General features: G+C 39.8%; 1 protein-coding gene across 1 annotated transcript in view; it reads left to right on the top strand.

The window, feature by feature from the left end:
• LOC127448609 (unconventional myosin-XVI-like) overlaps window positions 1-24,527 on the top strand; it is a 311,203-nt gene that overhangs the window by 140,675 nt on the left and 146,001 nt on the right. Inside the window, exons 8-12 of the mRNA XM_051711276.1 lie at window positions 6,612-6,687; window positions 12,180-12,330; window positions 13,019-13,169; window positions 15,496-15,606; window positions 22,304-22,369. Coding sequence (XP_051567236.1) covers window positions 6,612-6,687; window positions 12,180-12,330; window positions 13,019-13,169; window positions 15,496-15,606; window positions 22,304-22,369 — 555 coding nt within the window. The remainder of the gene's footprint in view (window positions 1-6,611; window positions 6,688-12,179; window positions 12,331-13,018; window positions 13,170-15,495; window positions 15,607-22,303; window positions 22,370-24,527) is intronic.

The following is a 24,527-nucleotide window of genomic DNA, read 5'->3' as shown; positions in this document are numbered from 1 at the left end:
TGGTTCCGAGTACAACTTCTTCAGACTGCCAGACGGGGCTTATGCCAAAGAGAGACATTACATTTTCTGTTTTATATTCATCAAATAAATGTCATCTTGAATTTCACTGAAGTCTGCAAGTCTTCCTGATAGAAATGTAAGCGCAGCATAGTTCTAGTGGGAAGACTAGCAGCTGTACAACATCGCACCATTAGCTAGGTAACTCCTAGCCAGTCACATGTAAGCCATTGCTTTATAAGTCTGCTCACATTCTATCACATTGCTGTTTCAGTTGTGCTAACACGGCAACCTCCACCACCCCACCACCACCAGTCGAGTCCCGTCCTGCACAGGGGTAGGCTCCTCGCCCCTGCCTCCTGTCTCCGGCAGGATATGACGGTTCCGAGTACAACTTCTTCGGACCGCCAGACGGGGCTTACGCCAAAGAGAGACATTACATTTTCTGTTTTATATTCATCAAATAAATGTCATCTTGAATTTCACTCAAGTCTGCAAGTCTTCCTGATAGAACTGGTATAACTGGCTCGAACCCTTGTTATTTGCAGTGCGAGGGATCCCGCAAGCCTCCACTGAGTTTTCCCCATTTGATTTGTTATATGGGCGTAAGCCCCGTGGCGTGTTATATGTCATGAAGGAAAATTGGGAGGAGGGACATTCACAGAGCAAAAATGAAATTCAATACGTTCTTGACCTGAGAGCAAAACTCCATACACTGAGGTGACTATCACAGGAGAATTTGCTACAGGTGCAAGAACGTCAGTCCTGGCTGTATAACAGAGGAGCTCAGCTACGGGAGTTTGCACAGGGAGATAAAGTACTCATAAAGTGCCCACATCGAGCTTGAAATTTCTCGTGAAGTGGCAAGGGCCCTTCGAGGTCACACGGCGAGTTGGGGCAGATGATTGAGGTAGTGCGTATGGATGGGGCAGGGCACATCAGATTTACCACCTCAACTTACTAAAACCATGGAGAGAGGCGGTCCCCGTATCCTTGGTGATGGTAGTTCCGGAGAGGGAGGAGCTCGGACCAGAGGTGAATCTAAAAGCCAGTCAATTCACCCCGGTCCATTGTGGAGACCACCTCTCATCATCACATGTATGGAGTTTCTCGTTTTTCCCCGGCCGCACTAATCTCATAAAACACCACATCGAGACAACCCCAGGGGTAGTGGTATGTAGTCGTCCCTACCGCTTACCTGAACACAAAAAAACAGGTAGTATGGGAAGAATTAAAGGCCATGCTCGATATGGGGGTAATAGAAGAATCCCACAGTGATTGGGCCAGCCCGATGGTTCTGGTACCTAAGAGCGATGGCTCAGTCCGGTTCTGTGTGGATTATAGGAAAGTTAACGCGGTGTTGAAATTTGATGCTTATCCAATGCCTCGCGTTGACAAACTGCTCGATCGGTTGGGCACGGCTCTCTTTTATTCGACATTGGATTTAACAGAGAGATATTGGCAGATCCCCTTAATGCCAATGTCCCGTGAAAAAACAGCCTTCTCCACACCATTTGGTTTACACCAATTTGTGATCCTTCCGTTCGGTTTGTTTGGGGCCCCGGCTACATTTCAGCATCTAATGGATAGGGTCCTCGGACCGCACGCCACATATGCCACAGCATCTGGGGGCCATTCTGGGATTGCTGAGACGAGCGGAGCTCACAGCAAACACGAAGAAGTGCGCAGTTGGGCTGGCAGAGGTACAGTATCTGGAGATTCACTTGGATCATGCTCAAGTGTGGCCCCAAATTGATAAAACCACAGTGATTGTGACCTGCCCGAGACCCAAGACCAAAAAGGAGGTGAGACAGTTCCTGGGGCTGGCTGGCTATTTTCTAAGGTTTTTGCCTAATTATTTGGATGTCACCAGTCCACTAACTGATCTTACTAAAAAGGGAGCTCCAGACCCGGTCCAGTGGACGAAGCCATGCCAACAAGCATTCAAGCAGGTAGAAGTTGCACTTTGCGGTGGGCCACTTCTGCATTCCCCTGACTTCTCAGGTGGAGGGGGAGGAGCACCCGGTGCTGTACATTAGTCGGAAGCTCTCTATGAGGGAGATGAAGTACAGCACCATAGAGAAGGAGTGCTTGGCCATCAAGTGGGCAGTCCTCACTCTCCACTACTATTTGTTGGGACAAGCATTCACCCTCTGTTCGGACCATACCCAGTTCCAATGGCTCCACCGCATGAAGGATGCCAATGCCCGGATCACCCATTGGTATCTGGCACTCAAGCCGATTAAGTTCGAGGTGGTCCACAGGCCGGGGCGCAGATGGCTGTCACGGTGGTCGAGCATTTGTCTGGGGAGAGAGGAAACGGTAAGGGTTTTCACCTGAGATGAATTACTGGTAATTGCGGTTTCTTTGTTCACAGTGAGAGACGGGGGAAATAAAAGGGGCCAGACCTCAGAGTGAGAGAGAGCCCTGCTGAAGCTTAGAGTTTGTTGGCAGCTGCCAGTCCCACTAAATATAGCGTTTATGTGTTTATATGAAGCTTTACCATTACGCAGTCAAGCGAATGTGTTTTTGTGTGAAGAATAAAATTACCTTTGAGTTGTATTCGCCATCTCCCGCTTCCTAATTCCTCAAACCTGTTACACATATTTTTTTTTTTTTTTTTTGCTCTCAAATGTAACCAAAATATTATTTGATTATTTTATTCAGCTCTCTGTATACACATTGGGACATCCACAAAAAAATAAGGTAATTCAGATGTTGAAAAAATTATACAGGTAAATCATATAAAAAATAAAGTCACACTCAAGTGATCATCACTCGTTTAATGACAGCTAATTTTTCAGTTTAGTCCAATTCAATACTTACATACCCATGACTTGTTTCCAACTATCCATGCTATCCATGGTTTTCTTGGCTACAACTTCCACAGTTGTAATGAAAAAAATTCTGTTACAGTTAACTGGGATAAATGTTAGTAAGGGTGTTGATGTGTACGGATGTGGCTGACATGAGAGTATTAAAATAAATTTACATCTTAAAAAATATGTCTGTATCAATATTTATGCGTTGTATCGATAAAATTGGATCGTTGGTCATTGGATCGATGCACCCCTAATATATATATATATATATATATATATATATATATATATATATATATATATATATATATATATATACACACACACACACACACACCGATCAGCCACAACATTAAAACCACATGTAGGTCCCTCGTGCTGCCAAAACAGTGCCAACCCCCATCTCAGAATAGCATCCTGAGATGCTATCCTTCACACTAAAATTGTACAGAGGTGTTATCTGAGTTACCGTAGACTTTGTCAGTTCGAACCAGTCATTTTCTGTTGACCTCTCTCATCAACAAGGCATTTCCATCCACAGAACTGCCCCTCACTGGATGTTTTTTAGTTTTTGGCACCATTTAGAATAAACTCTAGAGACCAGAGATCAGCAGTTACAGAAATACTCAGACCAGCCCATCTGGCACCAACAATCATCCATGTGATTATCTAAACAGCCAATCATGTGGCAGCAGTGCAGTGCATAAAATCATGCAGATACGGGTCAGGAGCTTCAGTTATTGTTCACATCAACCATCAGATTGCGGATAAAAATGTGATCTCAGTGATTTGGACTGTGGCATGATTGTTATTTGGGGGGGATTTTTTCCCCTTTTTCACCTAATATGGAATGCCCAATTCCCACTTTTAAGTCCTCGTGATCGCGTAGTGATTCGCCTCAATCCGGGTGGCCGAGGACGAATTTCAGTTGCCTCCGCGTCTGAGACCATCAACCCGCGCATCTTATCACGTGGCTTGTTGAGCACGTTGCCACGGAGACATAGCGCGTGTGGAGACTTCACGCCTTCCACCGCGGCATCCACACTCAACTCACCACGTGCCCCACCGAGAACAAACCACATTATAGCAACCACGAGGAGGTTACCCCATGTGACTCTACCCTCCCTAGCAACCGGGCCAGTTTGGTTGCTTAGGAGACCTGGATGGAGTCACAGGCAGGTGGTTTTAACGTTGTGGCTGATTGGTGTATATAACTTCAAATGCTCTAAATGACAATATTTTTATTTGGAATTTGGGAGAAATGTTGTCAGTACTTTATAGAATAAAACAAACATTTTAATTTTACTCAAACACATACCTATAAATAGTAAATCCAGAGAAACTGATAATTTTGCAGTGGTCTCTTCATTTTTTGGGTGGTTTACAAGGAAATGTTTTTAGGTTACAAACTGGTAATTACAAGGGTATTATGCTATAAGTGTGGTTTATGAGGATATTTCTAGTGTCCCCATAATTCAGATTGCTTAGAATATATTTTAATTTTTTTTTTTTCTTTTTTTTTTATGTAAAAATGCAGAAAGCTTTTGGTGAGGTAAGGTTTAGGGGTAGGGTTAGGGAATATAATCTATAGTTTGTACAGTATAAAAAGCATTATGTCTATGGAGAGTCCTCATAAGGATAGCCGTACCAACGTGTGTGTGTGTGTGTGTGTGTGTGTGTGTGTGTGTGTGTGTGTGTGTGTGTGTGTGTGTGTGTGTGTGTGTGTGTGTTAAGAAAAATGCTGGTATGCTGAAATGTCAGTTAAGAAAAAGGCTTGGATTTTGAGTTGTGAAGTTTTATTTTTTTCTGTATGTATTCATGCAATAACTTGCACCTTGAGATTAAAGATGTGCATTTACTTTAGTGTCTTTTCAAAAGAGAGTGTACAAGTACCATGGTAATGTATGTACTAAATGATTGCTGTATTCATATACCATGATATATACATACAGTATATGTACAGTATACTATATATAAAATGGGGGCTATTAAGATCTGCAGGCAAGCCAGTGCACGGCACCGTGTGACTCACGACATTGGACATGTCAAGGACGAGAATGATTGACTCCTGAAGAACCCACCTGACATCCTCCAACGATGGAAAGACAAGGAGTACCCACATCTGCCAATACCAAATACAACTCATGGTTGCCATCAGCAAGATGAAGGCGGGCAAGGCAACTGGGCCGGATGACCTTCTAGCTGAAGTGTGGAAGCTCATGGGAATGCAAGGAGTGGAGATCCTTGCAATGTTGTTTAATAAAATCGTGGATGCCGGTGAAGTCGGCTTGGTTGACCAGTGTCACCATACCGATTTGTAACAACAAAGGCGATATCACTGACTGCTCCAATTATTGACTGACCCGGCTGCTATGCCATACCATGAAGATATTTGAGTGTGTACTGGACCGCCAATTCACAATCACAATATCGCCTGAATCAGTGCAGCTTCGTGAGGGGATGTGGCACAACAGACGCTATCCACGCTGCACACTTGCTGATAGAGAAACACCGCAAGAAGCAAAGAACTGTGCACCTCGCCTTCCTGGACATGGAGAAAGCCTTTGACCGAGTCCCACATGACCTGATCTGGCACTTCCTACTTTACACCAATGACGTTGCTCTGGCAGAAGAAACTCGGCTGGAACTCGAACAAAAGACACAGATCTGGGATGAACACCTGGTCAGTTTCGTACTTCGCCTAAACATTGCGAAGACAGAATACCTTGAGTGCAGAGACCAAATGGACGGATCGATCTCAGTCAAGACCTCAATAAAGTCACCACCTTCAAGGATCTCGGTTCGCGTTTTCAATGGATGGTGAATAAGTCCATGATGTCCGCCATCGTGTCAATGCGGCCTGGATGAAGTGGCGCCAAGTCACTGGAGCCTTGTGCGACTGCACGATCCCACAGCGCCCGAAGTCAATGATCTAATAATCAGTCATCAGGCCAGTCGTATTGTATGGAGCTGAATGCTGGGCAGCCACAAAGAGGCACGAAGCAGCACTCAACACCATGGAAATGCAGATGCTCAGGTGGATGCTAGGACTAACAAGGTTGGACCAGTCGCCAACACCGTTGTACAGAAGACATACGGCGTGGCCTCAATCCAGATGCATGAGGCCCGACTGCGGTGGTATGGACATGTAGTCAGAAGCCACGAGGCCTCTGTGGTGAAAACAGCGATGAGACTAGATCCGGCTGGCCAGCGACCAAGAGGTTGACCAAAGAAACAGTGGATGGATACCATCAAAGAAGATATGCGTGCAATTGAAATAAACTCAGAAGATGCACTGGATCGGAAAAAGTGGCGAGCTTCATGCAAAATAACAGACCCTGTACCATGGTGGGAACATCGTTAGGAAGAAGAAGTATGTATATAATATGTATATAATATGTGTAATGTGTCATAATTTGCTGGAGTAGGATTTGAGGATGTTTTCCCACATCCCCTCAGCTCCTGGAGACTATACACACACTCACAAATACAGTACTGACACACAGGGAGAGATGCTCATGTCCATATTTTATGACAGCAGGGCTGAATCTAGCTCTCTCTCTTGATCAGAGATCCCCCCACACACACACACATTTACTGAGTCATTACTCATTAAACTGCAGATGGTTGGGTGATTCAGCAGAACTGCCATGCTGCAGTCGCTGAGTTTCAGTTCCAGCCTAGTAAGTCTGTTGGTGCCTCATCTTACACCATCTTACATTGTTCTCTTTGAGTTCCTCTGAAGTCACAGAGGTGTCTGAACGTGTTTGTGTGTGTGTATCTTCCCTGCAGACTCACATTGTGGGCCAGCTGTTGAAGAACAAAGCAGATCCAACTCTTCTTAACTGCAACCAGGACAAACCCTCAGGTACAAACACAGAGAAACATGCATAAGCCTAAAAAGAGCAAAAGCTGGAATAGTGGTCAACTGATATGGATTTTTCACTCACCCATGCTGATATAATGCGAGCAAGGTGGCCAATGGAAAATTAAGCTTTTTTTTTTTTTAGGACCATTATTTGTGACATTATTTTCATGACAGTTAGGCACATTGTCCCTCCAAATTTGCATTAATGTAATGTGTCCTGACATTTTACTTCTTATTATCCTCAATGGTGATCATAATTATATTCCCATTCTTGCAATGAAGTGAGTGTAATACTTTTTATTTTATTTTATTTAAATAATCAAAATACATTTAAGAATCACAAAAACAGTTTATATCATTTGTTCACATTACAGTTATTAGAATGAGATTTTTTCATGACAGTGTTAGTAATGGGATTTATGCATTATGGTAAGAAGACTTTGGGGGGTAATAAATAAAAATAAAATAAAAATACATGGAAACAATTTTCTTATTCCTTTAGCTTTTTTAGGGTGAAATGTTCTTGACAGATTTTGTGAGATTCACAGATATATGATAATACATTTCAGTGATAGCAAATGTACACAAAATGTACATGGATATGCTTAAATTAAAACATGAATTTCAAATTTCAATATAAGCTAAAAATGTGTTGACGCACTGATGCTAATAAAAAGGCCTAATATCTGGCAATTAATCAGTCTGGTTGGTATACTGTATCAGTCTGCCACTAAAATGTACACTTACATGCACACTACTCTTCAACTAAAGTAGTATAGAAATGGAGGAGCTGGGCTCCAGAGTTCCAGCAATGTTATTACTGCTCATACTGTGTGCTCACGTAATTACATACTGTATGACTGTAATGAACTCAGGCTTGGTGGTGGGTTTGAGTCCATTTGCTGAAGTTTAATAAATCCAAATCAACAGGCAAAGTGTTGGTCAAAAATACAGGCAAATGTCAAGGATAAAAATAGACAGTCCAAATGGGCAAACAAGACACAAACAATAATCCAATAAACGTGAAGTCCAATAAACAGGCAAAAGATCATAACATGAAGCAGTCACAATGGCAATGGAGAAAACGTTCAGTAAGGCAGGTAAGACTGGCAGTACTTTGCAATGTGTTGTTGGAAAGCATGGCTCTTTATAGACAGCAAACAGGAAATGACTGTAGAACAAAATGGAGTGTGATCAGTATTTGGGTGAGGCTCCCTCTGGTGGTTGGAGGAAGCAGATGTTACAATGATAGCGTAGATACAGTCATCCGCTCACTGCCAGGACTGCTCATTACCCAAACTGTCATTACCTCTGCTTTACTATGTTAATTTAACCTCAGAGGAACATGTGAGAAAAGACACATAAAGATAAGGAACAATATTTACAGTAAATGCGAATACTGTATACTTATTACCTACTGCAGATAGTTAATTTTAATAGTGTGTGCGTGCATATGCATGAATACTATTTAGGTGTGCTCAAGTCCTCAAGGATATGTTACACACCTTTGCCCTGTACTTAAATGTGTTAAGACTGTTTTTCCTCTAGAGCTTTTTGTTGGGTGTTATATTTCATAGCTGGGCGGAGATGAAGCTCTCTGTTTGCTCTGCTAATGACTGTGGAACTGCTTCCACTAGCCTGTGGCTCAGGATGTTGCTCAACTACTTTCAACACTAATTGTAGCCAAGAGTTAATAAAAAAAAAAAATTCTTAAAAAAGTTTCATGAAAAACAAAAATGTTCTTGCTCTTTTGAAATGAAAGCCTTTGTTATGGAGACATTCTCTTATATTCACAACTCAAAGCTTAAATTCTCTTTAAGAAACTCATTTACCATTTAAGGGCAGCTATTTTATACAGTATAAATGTAGTAGGCATACCCTATAACTCCTTTCTACTTAAATATGGAAATACAGAAATATCCAAAACTGTTTATCAATATTGTGTTTCAATGTGATATCAAATAAGCTATCAAATTTGACAACTATGTTTTTATGAATGTTGCTTCTTTAACTATATTGACATTACATCACAGCTATTTTGATATCACAACAATGAGTGTGCTAACATATCACCTCCCATGTTTGCATATCATTTGCCTATTCAGTATTCAGGAACTTGGGCATTGTCTCTCATTTACATGTGAAGAGTTTAGCTAATTGCAATGGAGGTCATTTACACACAGAAGTCGTAAAGGTACAGTAATAAAACAGCAGGTTCAGGGAGAGGGTGGAAAATGATCATGCCTTTTTTTTTTTTTTTTGTGCTAGAGACTTTGACTAAAATTATGTGTGGACATCAGGAGATGAAATGCAAGAGCAAATTTTAGAGCATGTCCTCTTTAAAATGTAGCCACTTTCTAGTAAAAAATCTAATGGGCTCATATTTTTGGTTTTGTCTATTAAGCTTGGGATCGATGCCTTTTTCACGCATCTATTATCAGAAAATGTTCCTGATTATTGTCAATCTATATCTGTATTTTCTTCAGATATAAATAGGGCTACTCCTTGCACAATAGTCTTCAGGGGGTTGCACACCAGACTTTTCCTAACCCTAACCATGTGTAAAAGTGTCGCAAACTTTTGGAGTTGGCCCAATCCCCTTCTGGAGTTACCTCACCCTCTTTTGGAATTTCTGCCCCTATTTGGAGATCTCTGGGCTGCAGCTATATCTACTGGTTGGTAGCCTCCAACTACGACTCCGGAGGCTGCTCAAATGCAGAGCCATAGAGTGCAACTCACATAGTTTTCCATTAAATTCGACCCAAATCATTATCAAAGGACATAGATTATTTACTCTAGCCACCACTGGATGATATATCGTGAATATGTTTATTTAATATAGCCTACACAATGTATTTTCAGTTACAAGAATTTATTTTTGTGGTTTGGTAGCTTGAATGAAACCTATTCAAGGCTACATAAAGAGAAATTGCATAAGTTTGCACACACCAGTTTCATACACTAACCTGCAAATTCATCAACGTCTCTTAATTTATTGTTGAAGATGTACTAAATGCTTTGTAACTTTTGTGTATGGTGACTAGGTTCAAAACTTTGAACTGCCACATGCACCACATCTCCACATCCTGTGAGTAATACTTGTCCCTTGATACCCGCGATACGGTGCTTCTCGTCTGTGTTCAACAGGCTTTAGTGTTAAGTACAATAAATGTTATATCACCCCCTTGTGGTCTCACAAATCTTGACTGACAGTGAATTGGAAAGCACACAAATAAGGCTTTGAACTTAAATGTCAGCTAATGTTAATATGTGAATGCCTCAGAAACCACTACATCCTCAATGCTGCATAGCTTGCAGGAGCATTAGAGAGACTTGTGCTCCTCATACTAAACCTCCAGCAAGGAGAGAGATCAGTCACCTGACTCTATCCCATTTCCTCCCTCCCTGTCGCTCCCTCTTGCCAGCGCTCCATTCCCAAGCTCTCTGCACTGCAGACTCTAATCAATAGCTCATTCTAACACACCGGCTTAACTCAGGGATGTCTGGGATGAAACACAGAGCCAAAGTCAATTCTTTCTTTTCACTTAAAGTCTCTTCAGGGAGGCATGTATACACTATATTGCCAAAAGTATTCGCTCACCCATCCAAATAATTGAATTCAGGTGTTCCAATCACTTCCATGGCCACAGGTGTATAAAATGAAGCACCTAGGCATGCAGACTGCTTCTACAAACATTTGTGAAAGAATGGGCCGCTCTCAGGAGCTCAGTGAATTCCAGCGTGGTACTGTGATAGGATGCCACCTGTGCAACAAGTCCAGTCGTGAAATTTCCTCGCTACTAAATATTCCACAGTCAACTGTCAGTGGTATTATAACAAAGTGGAAGCGATTGGGAATGACAGCAACTCAGCCACGAAGTGGTAGGCCACGTAAAATGACAGAGCGGGGTCAGCGGATGCTGAGGCGCATAGTGCGCAGAGGTCGCCAACTTTCTGCAGAGTCAATTGCTACAGACCTCCAAAGTTCATGTGGCCTTCAGATTAGCTCAAGAACAGTGCGTAGAGAGCTTCATGGAATGGGTTTCCATGGCCGAGCAGCTGCATCCAAGCCATACATCACCAAGTGCAATGCAAAGTGTCGGATGCAGTGGTGTAAAGCATGCAGCCACTGGACTCTAGAGTAGTGGAGACGCGTTCTCTGGAGTGACGAATTACGCTTCTCCATCTGGCAATCTGATGGATGAGTCTGGGTTTGGCGGTTGCCAGGAGAATGGTACTTGTCTGACTGCATTGTGCCAACTGTGAAGTTTGGTGGAGGGGGGATTATGGTGTGGGGTTGTTTTTCAGGAGCTGGGCTTGGCCCCTTAGTTCCAGTGAAAGGAGCTCTGAATGCTTCAGCATACTAGAGATTTTGGACAATTCCATGCTCCCAACTTTGTGGGAACAGTTTGGGGATGGCCCCTTCCTGTTCCAACATGACTGCGCACCAGTGCACAAAGCAAGGTCCATAAAGACATGGATGAGCGAGTTTGGTGTGGAAGAACTTGACTGGCCTGCACAGAGTCCTGACCTCAACCCAATAGAGCACCTTTGGGATGAATTAGAGCGAAGACTGTGAGCCAGGCCTTCTCGTCCAACATCAGTGTCTGACCTCACAAATGCGCTTCTGGAAGAATGGTCAAAAATTCCCATAAACACACTCCTAAACCTTGTGGAAAGCCTTCCCAGAAGAGTTGAAGCTGTTATAGCTGCAGAGGGTGGGCTGACGTCATATTAAACCCTATGGATTAAGAATGGGATGTCACTTAAGTTCATATGCGTCTAAAGGCAGATGAGCGAATACTTTTGGCAATATAGTGTATATCTGACTTTGTGAGAGAATATGTATGTGTTTATAGTGGATTGTTCTCTGAAGCCTTCGAGTGTCACTCTCTTTCAGTAAGAAAGGGAAAAGGCTGGCCCCTTATGTCCTCTTACATCTCATTTCAAGGGTATTATCTGTCTCCTTGTCCCCACGATCCAAGCACAGATGGATCAGTCTGCAATAGGGCCCAATGCCCATCACAGTACGGGTACTGCCTTGTGAAAGACAGCAGGGAGTGAGTGACAGAGGGAATGGACGAAATCGATTGGACCCCAGGGAAAATCATGGCTCATTACTTGCTGAAAATGTATATAAATGCCATCTGTAGTCTCTAAAAATTGTTTCAGGTCCTCTGATGATTGTGTTAAGTATGAAAAAATAAAAATAAAAATAAAAAACATAATTTTTGTAGAGATGATATTACTCACCCCAAAATTTTGTAATTACTGTATTTACTCACCATCATTTTGTTTCGACCCTGTATTATTTTCTCTCTTTCATGGAACACAAAATGAGCTGCTGTTTTCCATACATTGAATGTAGAAGGTGATGTTTCACTGCAAAGCTATATATATATATATATATATATATATATATATATAACTTTTGACCCAAAATGATTAACAAAACGAATGATAAAACCTTCTGCTTCGACCTACTTTTACAGACATTGCTGCCACTGAGCAGATTGCAGAGATGCTTCTGAGAGCAGAAGAATTCTGGGTACAGAGACAGACAGACCCCTCTGCCCCATCTCCACAATCAGAAGAGCACTGCACAGATGTCAACCAGGACAGCGACCTGCCTGTCAAAAAACTGTAAGTTACAACAATTACAGTCTTTATTCATCTTTCAGTGAATGTTTGGTAAATCCATGCACATGAAAACTGTCCATTTCAAAGATCTTAGCAATACATGAAGATTTGTAAAAGTTTAGCATATACACCGTCAGATGTCAAACCAGCTAGAACATAAGGCTGCACATGGAAGATCATATGGAACAAAGGCACTGGGTCCAGCATGAATTTCCATTCTGGTTCAAGCTGGGTCTGGGTGCTGGTCTAGATTATGAACCAGTATAGCCAGGCTGTTCACCAGGAAAGTTTAGCTGCCACAATCATTTTCTTAATCAGTACTGTCTTTTTTTTTAGTTGAAATATATACAGTAAATATTCTTAGCACAAGATACATTTATTTGCAAAGCAAAATTGTGCAACTTTATATGACTTGTTGTCAGAAAATATATCTTGAATTACGTTTTTTCTTACCCCATTGGAAAATTTTGTTTTGTTTTTCTTGTTTTAAGCATTCTTCGAAAGCAATTATTTAGATTTATGCTTAATAAAATTCTAATATTCGCAAAATGTTTCATGTGGTGTACATACTTTTTCACAGCACTGCATATTATAAAAGATGAAATATTTGACAGAGAAACTGCCTTGATGCATGTGTGATCCAACAATCCCCTAACCCTTGTTGATCTGCTGAGTGTTGTAAATTTTTCAGGGCCACCATGGCTGTACCCATTTCTAGGAGGGACAGTCTGCTGGAGAAGGAGGTCATGTTCAAGGACTCAGGAGGAGCATTGACCAGGCAACCATCACTTGATAACGGTCTGGATAGAGCATTTCCCAGTGCTGCAGGAAAACTCGAGCAGGTCAGAGGAAAGATGGAAATGAACTTGGGAAAATTGCACCTACAATAGCAGATATCTTTATATTATCTGAAAACGACAATATATACTGTGGTCATTCATATGAAACCTGTTCTATAAGCATGACTTTAGTTCTGCTCCAGAACAGTGAGCTGGCATTTTTTAATGCATCATAAGTGCGCTTCTATTGGTAAGGCTTTTCCAAAAGTTTCTATTATACCTTCTTTTGTCCTAATTCTGAGGGGGCATAAAAAAAAGTTAGATCCAGTGCATTGAATGGAATGAAATGCATGTCTCGAGACACCTCGAGTGTTCCAGATCAATCACTAATGAGGTTCAATTTATGTTATGCTGCATCATTCATAACAGTTGCCTATGTAGGCATTAGAGAGCAAGGCAGCTCAGACATATGTGCACAAGAATCGATGTGCACAAAACTGAACTGATGCCATGCATTCACTAGCACAAGGCAATTGCATTCTGTTCTGGTCTTGCACTGTTCAGAGCAATTTGTCTTGTTCCTGAAGGGCAATAAAGAGAAGTGAGTTACATCTAATACACTTAGATCTCGTCTCACTACGGCATCTTTTAGATTAACGCAGTTCAGAAAGTTCTGCCCTGCTATTGGAGAGCAGCAAGCAGTATTAGTCAACGTTTGGATATAGAGACAAGCCTTAGTAATCTGTCCTGCAGCACACCCTGACCCCACTGACCCTGAGAATGACCTCTGAAGAAACAAGGAAAATAAGTTCCATTACTATCGTGATATGAATTGTGCTGTGTGAACTTACAGTCTTGTCCATGTGAGTGTATAGGAAGCAAAGAGTAGATTTGACCAGTGCACAGTATTTTCAGTGGGAAATAATGTTGACTAGGACTTGATTTTATCCATTGGGATTTTAATGGAAAACATGTTAGGCTGTATTTTTATTATTATTATTATTATTGTTGTTGTTGTTTCATGTTTGCGTGGCCTTGGTTAAATCAGCAGGGAAGATCTTGAGACAGATAGTTATTACATTTGAATAAATGATCATTAAAGCAAGCATTGTTTTCTTTATAATAATATGCAATGGTGAATTGTGCACATTAAGACCAAATAAAGGCCCCTGCACACTTCATAAGTAATCGAATAATGACGTCATTTAGGAAAAAATCTGGCCAAAACGAAGGTGTTTTTGAGTTCGTTTCGGTGGATTGTAACAGCTCGTCAAAGCAAACAAAAAGGAAAACTTCGTACAGGCTGTTAAACACCTTACTGCCATTGGTTCACGTCATTTGTAGGTTTGACCTGTAGCTCCACCTACTATGAGGCTGACAACCAATTCCGGTTCAGTCAGATAAGATCAGTCAACATGAACACACCTGTGTGCAGAGTTATTAGCGAATTGATGCAACTTTACCTACATCTTTATGATTGTTTGTGTATAGACATGTTCCAAAAACTTGTCATGCAATTGTTTGGTTGTTGAATTAGTCTTCAAAAGGAATCAAGTCAACTCAAATACTCTTAAGTGCCCATTCACTCTATTGTTTGATATACTGCTTCACTCATTTGCCATTTGCAGCCAAAAACCATTCACACATCTTCCCATAGTAAGACATGCCTATCATCATTCTTTAGTCTGTATTCTACCCATTAACACTGTTTTATACACCCATCTTTGCAGTAGTAATAGTGTCATCATAAAATACAATAACAGAGTGTAAGTTGCACATACTATTTCCACATATAGCTTGTTAGTGCATTAGCACAATGAATGCAAAATGTAAACATGGAAATTTATACATATGTATTACTTTAAATCATAATTTTGAGTAGTCTAAACAGTTTCTTCTACTGATCTCGTGTGAATTCTACTTCTTGAATGAGGTATGAATCCATTAACACATTTTAATGTCATATTAGTTAATGTTTGACATGTAGTCTTGAACTGGCATCCTCATATTTAAATGTACCTCTAAACACCTCTACCAGTGGTGTGGCCGGTGTCTGAATGTTCGCAAACGAAGCGAAGAATGGAGAAGCACTTTGCCTTAAGTGTGCTGGGGCCTTAAGGATGCCATTTAGGCTGTGCTATATACATAGAAAATTGCACACTTCCAAAATTACACAAGTCTCAAACTATGCAGACTGCCATACCTTGCAAGAAACCCAATACTTATTAAAACAGAAATGCTTCAATAAATATTGGATTTCTTGCAATCTATGGCAATGTGTGGGATTTTTCTTTTTTCTTCATATTGTCTTTAAAAAACAAATACTATTTGTATAATTAGAATATCTTTGTAGTTAATAGTTTATACATTTTTATGTTTTGTGTTTCAGGTGAAACTAATGCCTCCTGCTCCTAATGATGACCTGGCATCCCTCAGTGAGCTCACCGATAGCAGTCTGCTCTACGAGATGCAGAAGCGCTTCGCCAATGACCAAATATATGTACGTAAATACACACAAATATATGTACTGTCTTGCAAGGCTGTTATAAAGCCTGCAGTTGGTTAGAGAGAGCATATTAAATAAATATTTTACCCCAAAATGAAAATTATGCCACTGTTTACTCACCTTCATGCCATTTTAAAGCTACAAATTGTATGTTTTTTTTAATGTAACACAAAATAATAATTTTTGAATAATCTTCACAGAGCTCTTTTCCATAGAATGATGGACAGTGCACAGTAACCACAGCTGTCGAGCACCAAAAAGGACAAAAAACATAATAAAAGAACCATACAAGTGGTCCATATGACTTGAGTGCCATATTTCAAGACTTTTGAAGCCATAAGGTAACTTTGTGTGAGGTACAGACTTCTCTCTCCAATTCTCAAATCTCATTTTCCATTCCACGTATTTAAATTGGCTTACCACATTCAAGAACCAATGGTGTTTTGGCATCAGTGACTTCAAACTTTGTCAACTTTTTTTAATCTGAATGTGAATGATGAAGATTATCAGTGAATAATTAGTGATGTATTTTTCTTTCTGTTCTTCATACAAAATTATTATATTGCTTCATATAAATGTTGGCCGCCTGACAGCCGTGGTCACTATGGTCTGTCTTTATGAATTGTTTAGAATGTCTTCCTTTGTGTTCCATGGAAACAGCTTAAGGGTTTGGGATGGCATGAGGGTGAGTAAATACTAGTAATATAATTTATATTTTGAACAGTTTGTTTATCAATGTCATTTCCAAATGCCACAAAATAAAACTGAACTCTCAGTTAGGACCTAACTCTGAGTTTTCGCCCATTTGTGGGCCATGACTTCAGGAAGACCCCTCCATTCTCTGCCTTTGCCCACTCTGGGGGAGGTGACGCCCGGATGCTGGCCTCAATCATACAAGCTTTGGTCTTTCATCGAGCCATCCGGTCGGGGACTCATCTCTCTCACAAACACACACACACACACACACACACACACACACACACACATACACTCATACACTCACACTGCTGCTGGCTCTCTTCTCTGTGGTCTTGGAGAATGGCCAAGACCCCTGATTTTAGGCTGGCCAGGGACTGGTGTCTGGATGGCAGCCCTCTAGGTCTCAGTGTATTTAGGCCAAAAATTTGAGCCAACCCTGGAGAGATGAAAAGACATTCTTACACTGATTCTCTGCTAACGGCTGCTGTCTTAACTGCTACTATTACTACAATGACTGTTTCTACTATAAATATTTTCTTACTATTAGTCTTGGTACTACTACAATTCTACATTGGTAATAACACTAATAGCAATTAGTATTCTTTTTATCACCTCTACCACAGATACTGCCAATGCCAATGTGCTTACTTTCACTATCTGTATTAAAGGGGCAACATTATTTAGAGTAGTTGCTAAGGTTTCTTGCACAAAAAAAGAGTCACAAATTAGTTTAACACGACCATTTTCTACCTTCTATCTGACCTTTAGAATCAAGCAGTCTGTTTTTGCTACTGAACCTTTAAGACTGACATATGTAAATGTTGTGATTGGCTAATTAGTGAAATGAGTAACATGAGTGCATGAATTGTTATATTGGTACCATAAAAAAAAAAAAAAAAAAAAAATATATATATATATATATATATATATATATATATATATATATATATATATATATATATATATATATATATAAAACATGATTATTCTGCAGTGTAGAAAACATGCCTTGACCATTTTTTATTATATTTTTTATTGTGTTTTACTTCTTAAATTAGTCTCTTTGGGTCTACTTGACATCAATGTCTGTTTGGTTGAAATGATTGTTCCTCTGTCAGAATAAAAACAATCAACCTTTTCCGAATCATTTCAGAGCAATTACATTCTTTACAATATTGTGTACTGTTTATGTGTAGCTACTGTATATCACCCAGCCTTTGGCATTATTTAAACTTGGGTGGGTTACATGAGGAGGGTGCTTTGCATTCTGCACTTTACAGTATGTCTATACAGTTCATCTGAAACTTTTATTTCACAAGCGCTATTCAAAGTGTTGACAGTTGAATAAAGCACCCATTCTTCCACACACATTTGTGGTGGCACTCGCCTCTGATGTGGCACGTCTACTATTCTCTCCTATATCTTTTCTTGTTAATCAGTGAAAGTATGATTAAAGGAAGAAGTCCATCTCTGTATTAATCTCCCACCTCATTGTGGATCTTTCCAGCATGACTGCAGTCGACTGCACACTGCTAGTTCATGACTGGATCCAAATCTATGCCTACTGTCTACTGCTATTCCCACACTTTACAATGGAGCATAATGAAGTCTCCCTGCTGAGGCTGATATGGAGGGAGGGAGCAGAGATGGTGCCTTTTGTGTTACACTGTAATGGGATCTAATGATGTCTATCATTACTGCATAGATGGATAGAGATGGAGGTGTTTACTGGTCATTTAGAGAGAGAGGGAGAGATGCTGGACATGCACTTTATAAGAGTGGAATGAACCACATAAACCTCAGTTGTCTAAATGGAATAGAAAGGAGAGAAGCACTGCCTTATGATGTTATTTTGTTAATTTATGACTACATGTTGAAATATTCCTCTCCAAGATGGACTGGAATGCCCCCATTCCTCCCAAGTGCTCTCCACTTATTTTATTTACATCTTATTATAGTGGATAGGTGCACAGGTGTTCACAAATCTCTGTAGAGTCCAAATAAAGTCTAATGTCTTTTAAGGTCAAGTTCAGGTTTAGTGTCAAGTCTTTCAGGGCCAAGTCTAAGTCAAGCCTTAAGTCTTTTGGCACCATGTCTGAGTGAAGTCTTAAGTCTTTGTCTTACAAGGCTGAGTCTAAGTCAAGTCTCAAGTTTTTCAGGGCCAAGTCCAAGTCAAGTCTCAAGTTTTTGTCTTTTGCCAAGAGTTTGTGACAAGTCTCAGTTCTTTCAAAGACAAGTTTAAGTGAAGTCTCAAGTCTTTCAAGGCCAGGTCTAAATAAAGTCTTAAGTCTTTCAGGGCTAAATCTAAGTTAAGTCTCAACTCTTAGTCTTTCAAGGCCAAGTTTAAGTCAAGTGTCAAGTTTTTCAAATCTCAAGTCTTTGTCTTTTGTCAAGAGTTTGAGACAAGTCTCAATTTTTTCAAGGTCAGGTATAAGTGAAGTCTCAAGTCTTTCAGTGCCAAGTCTAATGGGGCTTTTCCACTGCACGGTACAGCTCGACTCTGCTCGCTTTTTGGAGGTTTTCCACTGTGGATAGTACCTGGAACCTGGTACATTTTTTAGTACCATCTTGGTTGAGGTTCCAAGCGAGCCGAGCGATATTAAATGTGACGTCAAAACCCTGCAGATCACTGATTGGTCAGAGAAAATCGACACAACCAGCGTCATTGCTATAAGCTAGATGGCAGGTTAGCTTACCCTCGTGCGTCATCTTTGAGCTAACACAGTGATGTCCTCGTCTGCGCTTTAGTGTATGATTTCCCAAACTCTCCTGTTTTTTGTTTTGTTTTTTTTTGTGGTATTTTGTCTTGCTGCTGTCAGCCTCTTTTGAAACAAAGTTTGTCGTCTTGCTGTGAAACAGCCACATGCCGAGAATAAAGAACACCATTCCTTCGATATCCTCCAATGCTCCTTTGTTATGTGTTTGTGTCGCGTTTAAGATGATGTCACGGCAGTAGAGGCGGCGCAACTATAACGATCAGCCTATAATCCCACCCACGTTGAGGTTGCACTAAACTGCAGTGGAAAAGCAAGCTCAGAAAAGTAAAGTGAGCAGAGTCGATGCGAGTCGAACCATAACATGCAGTGGAAAAGTGCCATAAGTCAACTCTCAAGTCTTTCAGGGCCAAGTCAAGTCTTTGTTTTTTATCATGAGTCTGAGTCAAGTCTCAGTTCTTTCAAGACCTAGTCTAAGTGAAGTCTCATCTCTTTCATAATCAGAATGAGCTTTATTGTCAAGTATGCTTACACATACAAGGAATTTGTCTTGGTGACAGAAGCTTCCAGTGCACAAACAATACAACAACAAGATATAGATAATAATAATATAAAAATGGATAATAGATAAAAAAAAAAATAAATAAAAAAAAAAGTGGATAGAAAATATATATAGAAATACACAAAAAGACAATATATATATATATATATATATATATATATATATATATATATATATATATATATACGCATGTACAGTATACAAATACAAATCTGTTATATGCAGAAGCAAGAGAATGTAATGGCAGAGGAGGTATGGTATGTTGGACAAATATAAATAGACTAAGCTGTGTATTGCACATTAATTATTGCTCAATGGGGCAGTTTTAATTGTTCATGAGATGGATAGCCTGAGGAAAAAAAAAACTGTTCCTGTGCATGACGGTTCTGGTGCTCAGAGCTCTGGGCCAAGTCTAAGTCAATTCTCATGTCTTTCAGGGTAAAGTCTTAAGTCTTTGTCTTTTATCAAGAGTCTTGAGTCAAGTCTCAGTTCTTTGAAGGTCAAGTCCAAGTCAAGTCTCAAGTCATTCAGGGCCACGTTTAAGTCAAGTCTTAAAGGGATCTCTCATTTACTTACCCTCATGATATCCCAGGTGTGTATGACATTCTTTCTTCAGCAGAACACATCTGAAGAAAAATAGAAGTATATCAGTAGGTCCTTAAAATTCAAGTGGATGGTGATTCGACTTTTGAAGCTCCAAAAAGAATAGATAGTCAGCATAAACGTCATCCATACTGACTCCAGCATTTAAATGAATGTCTTCTAAAGAGATGTGACTGCTTTTGGTGCGAAAAAGATCAATATTTAAGTATTTTTAACTATAATCCTGTTTACGGTAAGCTTCACGAGAGGGTGGAGATCACGCTGTCTCTCCTATGATGTGACCTATTCGCGTTGCCATGTTACAGACATAATCTCACGTTCTCCTCTCGGTTGAGACATCCAGGATAAGCACACAAACACACCATTGTGAGTAAAGAAACAGACAAATACAGATCTAAACCAAAACCAATGAAGCTTCTGTATGGCGTTCCACCTACTCAGCTGTAAACAGCGTTGCTCTTCCATGTATGTTGCACGTGCCTCAGTTCTCACGTGTCTCACGTGCCAACATGATTACGTCACGCGCATACTGCTGCTGACCGGAGGAATGATGTAGAGTTAAAATAAGTTCTTAAATATTGATATTTTTCGCACCAAAAACAATCGTGTCGCTTTAGAAGACATTCATTTAACAGCTAGAGTCGTATGGATGACGTTTAAGCAGACTATCTGTTCTTTTTGGAGCTTCAAATGTCAAATTAACATCCACTTGCATTTTAAGGACCTACTGAGCTAAGATAGTTTTCTAATTTTCTTCAAATGTGTTCTGCTGGAGAAAGAAAGTCATAAACACCTGGGATATCATGAGGGTGAGTAAATGATGAGAGAATTTTCATTTTTGGGTGAACTATCCCTTTAAGACTTGGCCTTGAAAGACTTAAGATTTGACAAGGACTTGTGACAAAAGACTAAGTCTCAAGTCTTAGTGTTTTGTATGAAGTCAAGTCACAATGTCACGTCTCAGATCTTAGTCATTTCAAGAGTCAAGTTTCAAATCCCTGTTAGTTTTAGTTTTCTTTATGCTGCTAGTTATCTCTGTTTTCTGATAAACTGATAAAAATATGTGCATCCCAACTTCGGTAAAATACTTAATAGTCAGGCAATCAGGAACTGGAAATTTTAGCCAGCTCTTACCATTTTCATGTGCAGTATGCATTAGACATTCTGAGACAGGCCTATATGTGCAGTGGGCATGCTGTGTACAGCTGAGACTAAAATGTTATTGACCTTTAGGTTGCCATTGATGGCACACTAGTATAACACAGCAGCTTCATAGTAGCACTTTCTTCCCAGGAGACATTGCTGTCACAGTGATAACAAGGCCACCTCCCAATATCTAAGCCTGTTTGAGATCATTATTAGTGTTCTGACCAGGAGGAGCGATTGAGCCCAGCAGTACAGATCTTTCTTCAGATGACTCTCATGGGAAATATATTAGCAGTTGGCCTGTGCGGAAGCCATAAAGACACATGAGTTACATTGTAGCTGCAGAAAAAAAATAAAATAAAAAAATAAAAAAATAAAAGATATTTTAAGCTGAATGAACCAGAGGCAATTTGGAGCCACACTCTTTGCTTCATTATTGGTGTGGCATACTGGTAACCAAAAGGTCTGGGCTCATGAACTTAATATCGGGTTGCTCCAGGGAATTTTACTTTTGTATGTTTTTAGAAGAAGAAGAAGAAGAAGAAAAACAACTGCCAAATGACTTCTCTATCACTGTATTTAGGGTTAAGAGTTTGTATTGTGTAGCCAGACTTTTGTCTCTCAGCATCAAATCTGGTCCAATTTGCATCTAATTCTGGCTTAACATGAAAGCATACAATCACCTTTTTTTTTTTTTTTTTTTTTTTTGTTTAGTGTAGTTTTTTGGTGGGCTTATCAGAGCAGTTGATAATATAGTAGTAGATATCATAGACAATAAATTTTAATCCACAAATAATAAATACAGATTATTTAAAAGACACAAATGTAGCTTGCAATTTCTGCCAGCTCATCCCATTTTTGTGTGCAATACAGATCAGACAGTCAGTGAATATACTGTAGATGTGCCGTCTAAGGCAGAAACTAGGTTAAGAGTAACTTTTTTTTTTTTATATCACTGTCTTTTCAGACCTACATTGGACACATTCTTCTCCTCATTAACCCCTACAAGAACCTGCCTATCTATTCGAATCTCGTAAGTACAGTCCCAAGATTTGTGTAGTTGGTTTTTGTCAGATATATGTTCAATAGTTCACTGCACAAAACACATTGTTGTCAGCACAAACCATAATTATGATAGCTATTTATTTAGTTCCTCTTCTCTGTATCTTCCCTATCTATTTCTTTCTTCATCTGTGTTGTAAAGTATTCTCAAGTTTAAAGTGGTACTTCTCCTGCAAAAGAAAATTCATCATTTACTCACTATCATGTTGTTCCAAACCTGTATGGCTCACATTTTCAATGGAACACAAAAGACATTATGGCTGTCAAGCAAGGTTTCATTAAATAGCGACTTATATTTCATTTTGTTTCTCACATAAAGCTTAAAGGGTTAGTTCACCCAAAAATGAAAGTTCTCTCATCATTTACTCACCCTCATGCCATCCCAGATGTTTATGACTTTCTTCCATCTGCTGAACACAAGTGAAGATTTTTAGAAGAATATCTCAACTCTGGAGGTCCATACAATGCAAGTGAATGGGTGCCAAAATGTGATGCTCCAAAATGCACATAAGGGCAACATAATAGAACTCCAGACGACTCCAGAGGTTATATCTTCAGAAGCGATATGATATGTGTTGGTGAGAAACTGATACATATTTAAGTCCTTTTTTACTATAAATTCTCCTCCCTGCTCAGTCAATCTCCACTTTGCCATTCTCCTTCTTCTGTTTTTGGTGGTTCACATTCTTCATGCATATTGCCCCCTACTGGGCAGGAAGGAGAATTTTTTATAAAAAATTACTTAAAAATTAATCTTCATTTTCTTCAAATATTCTTCAAAAAATCTTCATTTGTGTTCTGCAGAAGAAAGAAAGTCATACATGGGATGCCAGGATGGTGAGTAAATAATGAGATCATTTTTATTTTTGGGTGAACTATCCCTTTAATATATGGCTTCAGATGACTTAGAGTTAAGCGCAAAAAGTGCAGCTTAGACATTCTGCTAAATGTCTAACTTTGTGTTCCACATTCATATACGTTTGGAATGACGTAATGATAATTAATGATTGTAGAATGTTAATTTTTGGGTGAACCATTCCTTTAACATCCAGCCCTGGCCGGCATCCTCTCTGATATAGCTAGCTGTCCACACAAAGACATGTGTTGAAGAGAGTAAACTCATTAGGGATCCACAGTGTATGCCGCCTGCCACTCAGAAAAAATAAAAGATTACAAGATGGCCATCTGGCCACTGTAACGCTTTATTAGCACGTGAAGGGGAACACACACACACACTCTTCATCAAAGAAGTGCAGTGGATCTGGTGGGGCACTTTTCCCATGTTGGCCCCCATGCATCAGAGTCTCATTTCAGGCATGGTTTCTCCCGTGTGTCGCCCACCATGGAGTTCAGAATGACGCATTGAGAGAGAAGGACATATGTTCCATCATCTGTGATGGCCCCAGACCACCTGCATGCTCATGTTACATCACCTAACCCCATTTTGTCATAAACTTTAAGCTCCCTTCACAGAGACAGCAACTTGCTCTGGCAAAATGAGCAGGAAAGTGGCAGCTCGACAAAGTTGAGGTTTTGAAAAATTGGGCCAGAATTACGTTTTATACAGTATCTGTAGATGAAAATATTTTTGCTGGGATGGTCAATCATTGTCTTTTTAATGTATTTCTGATCAGCGTTTGATTATTTCCACTACAAAACATTGCTTATTTTCATTAAAAAAGTTTTGCATTAATCGTTCTCTGACTGTGTCTGAACCCGAAGGCTGTTTTGTTGCCCAGAAAGTTGATAATTTAAATGAGTGTTTCTTTATGAAGCCACATTTGAGGAAACTGGTTTCAGACCAGCTTTAAAGGCAGCATAATGTCACATTTCATAATCAAGAACAAAAAAAAAAAAAAAAGAAAAGAGCTTTAGGGATATCCAACCAGATGTGTAATGACTACAATGCTTAGTTCTCAGTAGAAATGGAATCATGAGTAAAAACATAAAACAAAACATGACATTTACTTCTTTTTTTCTTTTTTTTTTCTTTTTTTTTTGTTAACAATGTTTATTGATTCCATTCAACAAAATAAATCAACATCACAGAAAATGCAGAATCAAATGATGTACAATTAAACCCTTCCCCCCGAACACCCCCACCTGACACAAACACACCCCAGTGGTCA

The sequence above is a fragment of the Myxocyprinus asiaticus genome, chromosome 11 (genome assembly GCF_019703515.2).
Source record: "Myxocyprinus asiaticus isolate MX2 ecotype Aquarium Trade chromosome 11, UBuf_Myxa_2, whole genome shotgun sequence".
Lineage (NCBI taxonomy): Eukaryota > Metazoa > Chordata > Actinopteri > Cypriniformes > Catostomidae > Myxocyprinus > Myxocyprinus asiaticus.
Note: the sequence above shows the minus strand (reverse complement) of the source record. Positions and strands in the feature narration are given on the sequence as shown.